General features: G+C 37.7%; 3 protein-coding genes across 3 annotated transcripts in view; all 3 read right to left on the bottom strand.

Annotated features, from left to right (window-relative positions):
* LOC103382360 (transmembrane protein 235-like) overlaps positions 1–3629 on the bottom strand; it is a 5390-nt gene extending 1761 nt beyond the window's left edge. The window contains exons 1-3 of the mRNA XM_025057393.1: positions 2829–3629; positions 2650–2730; positions 2089–2226 (exon numbers count right to left, since the gene is read on the bottom strand). Of these exons, the coding sequence (XP_024913161.1) occupies positions 2089–2226; positions 2650–2730; positions 2829–3081 (472 nt within the window). The 5' untranslated portion in view covers positions 3082–3629. The remainder of the gene's footprint in view (positions 1–2088; positions 2227–2649; positions 2731–2828) is intronic.
* Positions 1–7052, bottom strand: part of rac1a (Rac family small GTPase 1a) — a 28254-nt gene that overhangs the window by 7438 nt on the left and 13764 nt on the right. The window lies entirely within an intron of this gene.
* On the bottom strand, positions 4917–7026 carry birc5a (baculoviral IAP repeat containing 5a). Its single transcript, XM_008315125.3, has 4 exons — positions 6802–7026; positions 5866–5975; positions 5251–5368; positions 4917–5137 (listed from the first exon to the last, which is right to left on the bottom strand). Exons 1-4 carry the CDS (start codon positions 6907–6909, stop codon positions 5045–5047), a joined length of 429 nt encoding a protein of 142 aa, XP_008313347.1. The 5' UTR covers positions 6910–7026; the 3' UTR covers positions 4917–5044.

Below are 7052 nucleotides of genomic sequence, written 5' to 3'. Positions count from 1 at the left end.
TGACCAGAAAAACTGTGCAAACAGTACAAGAGTGAAGTCTGTTTCAAACGGCCGTGTTAGATTATTTTCTACCTTCTGTAACAAAGACATTAACATCACTGTGTTGTTTGGGCATTTTCTCATCTCTGTTACTATTTGATCAGAATACCAGGTTTATATTTTATCAGCTCAGGATCTTGACTGATTCACACGGTTGATTAACAATATTAAAATATTGCTAAAGTGTATTAGAATGTATCTCTAATATTTGAATGATTTAATATAATAAATTAAAAATATTGTTAAAATATATAAGACTTGGTGGTTGAAGAGGTTACATTATTAAGATGATGTTAAAATGAATGGAAAAAAATGAAAATGACTGAAAAAAAATCCTGCTGATTCCTGATGGATTCTGGTGAAAATAAAAGACAGCAAATGTGAACAACTGGTGACTTGACGGCCTGGACTGAAGAGTGGAATTTGTTTAAACCCTTCCACTTAACAAGTTCACAAGACTTTGAGTTTAGACTTAATTAATTAATTCAATAACCTCTGCTCAAGTTTGACACATAGGACATGTGCTGCTTATTAAAGAGGTTGATGTGACACAAAGAGTTACTTCATGAAGAGGACGTCAGAGAAGACGAAGAAGGAGGAGGAGGAGGAGAAGCTCAGATTCTTTTGTTTATCAATAACTTCATTACTGCAAAGTTAACACATGAAGGTGTGAACCTGGTTAGAGGAAATGTCATTAAAATAAAATGTAACATGAAGTACAATTACAAAGATAAGACAGAATAGAAATTAGAAAATTAACTAAAAACAGGAGGAGAGGGGAGAGGAGAAGAGAAGAAAGGAGTGGAGATGAATAAAAAGCTGCTGTACTGTACTGTACTGGACAGAACTGAACTGTACTGGACTGGACTGGATTGGACTGGACTGGACTGGACTGGACTGCCTCATGGTGAAATAAAAAAATATATGTTCATCAAAAGTCCATAAAATTCATTCAAATCTTTCTCTGTTCCATTTCCAGACACTTTAACATCTTTGACCCAACACTGAATAACCCATGTAAATATAAAATGACTTACAAATGAAAGCAGATCATCACAGAGAAAAAAAGATTTTAGGTGGAATTGTTTTCAGAAGCAATTTTCCTTCAATGCGGTTTCTCCTCACAGAGCCGTAAAAGCTCTAACAACCCATCTGACACACACACACACACACACATGCAGTACATACACACACAACGTGGTCAAAGTAGACTCAGGTGATAATGATATTAATAAACTTTAGTGCCCCCGCTGACCTCAGTGACCCCATGAGGTCAATAATAAGAACCACTGAGGAGAAACCTTCACCTCCTTCTGCTCACTCTCACCTCCCTCAGACTAACAGCTCTTGGCTGTTCACCACTTCCTTCCCATTAGTAAACCTATGTGCTGTTATGGTTCTAATGAAATACACTCTGGGTGTTAGCAGCTCCTGAAAGACTGCAGTTATAATTAGAGCAGCCTGATATGTATGGATGTGACTCCTAGGACAACAATTAGCAAAGGCTCCTGGGAAAAGGCTACAGAAATGGGAAGCTTTTAATTGAAACCTAAACGGCCATGTGTTTAAAATTAAGTAAGATTTAGAAACAAAAAAACTAAAACAACTTGAGTTATTACCAAAATAAATGCAGCTAGTCAAAGTGGCTAAACACTTGCTAAATTCACAAAAACAAAGTTAGCCCAAAAAATAAGTCTTTCTTTAGCTTTATATTATTATAAACCTAAAAATACATTATTATAAACCTTTAGGTTTATATTATTATTATATTATTATTACACAGTTTTAATATCATTTTATAGGATTGGAGAACAGATTGTATCAGAACTGATTAAATTAGTTTAGGTCAGATTAGACAATAACAATAATAATAATAAATTAAAAATATTTTATATTTGCAAAATGAATTTCAGAGACAATTTTTATTTTTTTTAAATAGCAGCTCTAATGACTTGTGACCTCACAGCTGGAGTGACTTCTACCACAGCTGTGGATGGACAGACAGACAGATGGACAGAGAGCAGAGACAGGAAGTGAAGCTGAACTCACTGCAGATGAAAAAGTAGGAGGCAGTGCAGGTGAGGAGCACTGGGCTGCGAGCCAGAGAACTCACCAACCCAGCGATACCACCGAAGAGGATCAGGACCAGACTGAGGGGCAACAGCACCACCACGGCCCGGTGCATGTCTACACAGAGAACACACAATTCAGACAATCAATGCAATATTATCATATTTTACCAAGGTTTTACCAAAGAGAAAGTTACACTTAAAGATAAACACCAGTCTTATCAGCCATAGTTCTTGAAGAGGAAGACCTGGACCAGGGTCTAACATAGACCATGTGTAAACTGACCAAAGTAGATGATGTAAAAGGATGTAGGACAATTACCATTTATGTTAGGGACACAATAGGCAAATTAAATCAAATTAAATGAATTAGACAGGTCCCTGAATGTTTCTTAAACACGGCCCCTGTTCTACATGTTTAATCTCGGCCCCTTGATCCAGTGGACCCCCACAATGTCTCGAAACCCCCTTGTTGTTTTATAACCGTATGCACTAGTTGTATACAGGGTGAGACTTGTGAAGTGATGTGGTCAAAACTCACTCAGCAGCTGCAGCTCGGTGTCAGAGTATTTGGAGACGTCAGCTCTGAAGAAGTCCAGAGAGATGCCGTATATTTTCCCACCTGCAGGTCCGGAAAGCACAGAGAAAAGTTTGGCTAAAAAACAATGACATTTCACAGAAACGTTGAAACAGGGGGTAAACACAGAGACGCCGCTGCACCTTCGTTGATGCTCAACAGTCCTGAGCGGGAACTCATGTCCTCGAAGTCCAAGCTGCCGCCGCTTGTGTTCGGGTTCCTCATCTCGATGATGAACCAGTAGTCTGTTCCTAACGAAGTGGCCAAAAGAGCGAAGCTGAGGATCCCACAGATCCCTGCAGCGATCACCAGAGATCCAAAGGTGATCTTCATCCTCATCCTGGACTGACGGAGGCTCACATCCACAGAACAGAGGTTCTTCAACAACTCATTCATCACAGGCAGAGGGAGAATGTGTGTGTGTGTGTGTGTGTGCGCGCCAAGAACAACGGCTGATGTTTTCCACTAGGTTCCTCCTGACGTCCGACAGAAGCAGAGCGAAGAAAATGAGCAGCAGCAGCATCTGACAGGGAGGGTCTGGAGGTGAAGGTGGAGCGACGCGCACGTTTTACGCAGCGGAGTAGAAAGAAATCACCACTGGATCCAGCATGGAAATGGAAATGAAGTGGTTTAAAAATGACCTTCGGACACAGATCTGGTTCAAATCATTTTGTCTGACTGCTGGTACAGACCCGTGTATTTTAGGTTCGCTGTAAATCCAAGTCAGCGACGTCAACAAACACAAATTACGCATTAAACCATCACTGACTTCAACCAGTAATTGAGACTTCTCAGCTAATATATGTATAATCAATTCATTTCAGTATGACTGATATATGAAACAGAAATACATTCGGATCTTTGAATCTGTTTACTTATTGAAAGTGTCAGGAAACTTTTTCTATTAGTTAGGACTGTAAAAAATGCTGTTAGTTCATACCCCAGTTTCCTTACACACAAAGAATTTCAAATAAAGATCTGATCAAATAAAGAATCAAATATGAGATCTCAAATTTTAAAAGTTTTCTTGCAGCAAGGAGTGCAGAACAATGGTTACATTCAGAACTGCACTGAGGAACTCCTCAGTGTTCAAAGCTTAGATACAGTTTTTTTACACACACAAACTTCAATGGTCAGTACCTTAACCCTTTACAGCCATGTGGTGTTCTCTCGCAACTTCTGAGCACTGATTGGTAAAGACTGCTCCAAACGAGGATTCTCCATCAATAGGAGCTATGTGGAAATGCTGTAGTTAATCAAATCAGATAAGACCATGCAGTTCGGATGTTTTTCTCTTTGTCTTTTGTTGGTCTTCCGTCGGTCTCCTTATTTGGGCAAAGATACCAGTTCTGACCGGTTCTGTGTCCTATCTCTATCTCCAAGTGTAACAGTCGGTACCATTCAGTGCTGTCCATATCATCCTGTTATGTAAACTATCAGCATGCACACCTGTCTTTAGCACTTTCCCTTTTAGTACAGCACAATAACAGCATTCAATAACTGTATAAATTGATATGGAAACTTAACATAATGAATATATTGTAAAGATTGAATACATTTATTTACAACATCTTAACAGAGACACTTGAGATCCAATAGTAAACACACGAGACGACAAAATTTGTTGTTTCTGGTCCTTTTAAAAAAATGACTTTATACTTGTAACTGAAAACATGAAAATCGTTGACAGTCTCTAATGTCTTGATTAGGGCTACACGATTATGAACGAAATGATTATCACAATTATTATTTTTTTATCAATATTGAAATCAAGACTATTTACGTCAGATACAACATGTTGTTATATTTCCTATTTTATACTAACAGTATGTTAAGGCGTCCAGTTCCAAATAAAACTTTAAAAATATGCCATTTGCTACTGTATACATTTGTGTTGCCCCGTGGCGCAGACACAAATCTACGGCACTCTTTACATGTAATATATTTGATCAGCATCATTCCATCTGAAACACATTACTCACATTAGTGACTTTGATGCCACCGGATGCTGCTCACTTCCTAATTAGGCAGTTTCGTTTGCCCCCTGGTGGCTGTCTGACGATTGGTTGAGAACGTGCTTGACTTCATATGCAGCAGATCCCACTTCTTAAATATTAATATCGCGACGATCATCACCATAAGAGCGTAGCGGACAAAATGATTAAAATTTGATTAATTTTGCAACTTTAATCTTGACTGACTGGAAATGATTGACCTGAAGACTCTGGATGTAAAAAATAAACAAGTTTAATGAATAACAGACATTTAAAGTGACAAACACCCACAAATTAGACATTAAAAGATGACAGAACGTTTCAAAAGGAAACAGCTCACTTATCTCTCTCTCCCTGTCTATTTGTTACTCTTCTCCCATGGCTGTTTTTACAATATCTGCTCTTTTTAGTTTGGCTGCTTCCTCATACAAGGTGATGGCATCGTTGCATTTTTTTTTCTGCAAGTAGAGGAAAAATAATGTTAATGTTATAAAGAGATTTTGTCTCTGTCAGTATCTAAAGATGTATAAACTGTGGGGAAACAAGTGTGATGCTTCAGAGAGTCACCTACAATAACAAACTTGTGTCTCTCCTTCTGCAGTTTAAAGAACTCCTCCACAGTCAGCTCCTCCACTGTCTTCTTCAGGGAAATGAAGTGGCAGGATGGTGAGTGGGATTTATGCTCCTTTCTAATAAAATAATATATATTATTTAATTGCACACAAATAAAAAACAAAAGGCAAACATTTATGACAGCACCAATTTAATCTCTTGACTTAATATCTGTGCAGTATTTTCACAGAACAGTTCTGCTTAACATTCACACAAACACTAGCTCTTTTGTGGGAATGATAAATGGCAAATGTAACATCAGTCAGAATTTCACAGTAAGTCCAACAGTGTGAAGTGGCTACAAGCATACCGAAGAATATGTGGCCCACATAGAAGGAACGTCTTGCTAATTATAACTCTATAATCCAGAGTAGAACCATCAATACAGGTAATGTCAAAAGGACGAAAATGTCAAGAATTTTTGGCTTGTGTAAATTATTTGGTACGGCACAATCACAACTCCTACACAGTGACAATAAAGATAAATATGTGTTAACTTTAATTAATTATTATATAGTACAAGATTTTTTTAAGGCTAGACCAAAATAAAGAAGAGTAACAGTTTTGTTCTTACTCTGGATCATCATCTGGCTCCCATCCTTCAAGCTCCTTGAGGCAGAAGAAACACATGGCGATGTCTGGGCAGTTGTCTGAAGGAGTGTGAATGAAACCAGCCTTGGCCATCTGCAGGTAACAAACATTTCATAAAAATATGCCTTTTTCTCAGCTGCCTATGATAATCTGTTAATTGAATGAAAAGAAAGTATAAAATCCAAAGCCACCAAACATTTTAAAACAATCCTTAAAAAAACATTTGGTGTAAAATACTGGATTTGTTTCTGTACAACTGTAAACACATTACATTTTCACAAATACATTTCTTATGTCTGTTCATTTTTATCCATTGATCATAAATAGACACTGATATAATTAGAACATCTTTGAAAGAAGCAATGGAACTTTGTCCTGACCATTTTAAGCCGTAATTGTTGGTGAATTGTTTTCGTTTTAGCACAGGTTCATATTAACAAAAAATAATTTTAAGTAAAGTAAAAATAGCGATTGATTAAGGCAGTAACATCATCAATGTTCAATTAAACAACAATGCTCATAAACGGCTTTTTTGGAATTTAAAGTGTCAGTTCACAGGATGTAGAGGCATACATAGCAGGGAAACGCAGAGCTTGTGGATTTTCATTTGTAGTTTAATGAAGCTGGTGACCAAAACTACACTTTCAATACAACATTACACATGCGTCGATACTTCCTGTTCAACTACAGGGCTATTGCCTTACACCGTCCTTTCTTTCGCACCACCTTTATGACAACATTGTTCCCGAAAGAAAAATAAATACAAAAACATCTTCAACTAGGATTAATTATAATCTAGTAATCTTGGCGGGGAATTTATACCAAGGGCAGTCGATGTCGTGGCTAACTGTTAATGTTTTGCTAGCTATTGCTATGCTAAAAGCGCTTACGTTCAAACGTTTTCACTAAGTTTCCTCACATTTTCCGGGGTACACGTGCAGTCCTCATCAAAGGGCCATCCTTCAAACGTTTTCAGTCTGTTTTCATAAAAATACATTTTAGTTCCTTCTTCTGTGAGAGCATCCATTACTTCAGCGTTATAGAGTTTCTCTCCGACAGAGAACGGTAGAAAGTGGTGAAATTCAAATTCCGGGCTGTTTTCGTTACGATGATTTCAATTGGACGAAAGGAGTCAGATGGCGTTGCTTTCAGGGTAAGTGACGACATGAA

Source organism: Cynoglossus semilaevis, chromosome 8, assembly GCF_000523025.1.
Source record: "Cynoglossus semilaevis isolate Cse_v1.0 chromosome 8, Cse_v1.0, whole genome shotgun sequence".
Lineage (NCBI taxonomy): Eukaryota > Metazoa > Chordata > Actinopteri > Pleuronectiformes > Cynoglossidae > Cynoglossus > Cynoglossus semilaevis.
This window is presented reverse-complemented; position numbering and strand designations above follow the sequence as displayed.

Coding starts and splice junctions, on each gene's coding strand:
- birc5a (XM_008315125.3), bottom strand. CDS start 6,909: ATGGATGCTCTCACAGAAGAAGGAACTAAAATGTATTTTTATGAAAAC. Junction 5,369..5,865: donor GAGCCAGATGATGATCCAGA/GTAAGAACAAAA, acceptor TTATTTTATTAG/AAAGGAGCATAAATCCCACT. Junction 5,138..5,250: donor AGAGACACAAGTTTGTTATT/GTAGGTGACTCT, acceptor CTCTACTTGCAG/AAAAAAAAATGCAACGATGC.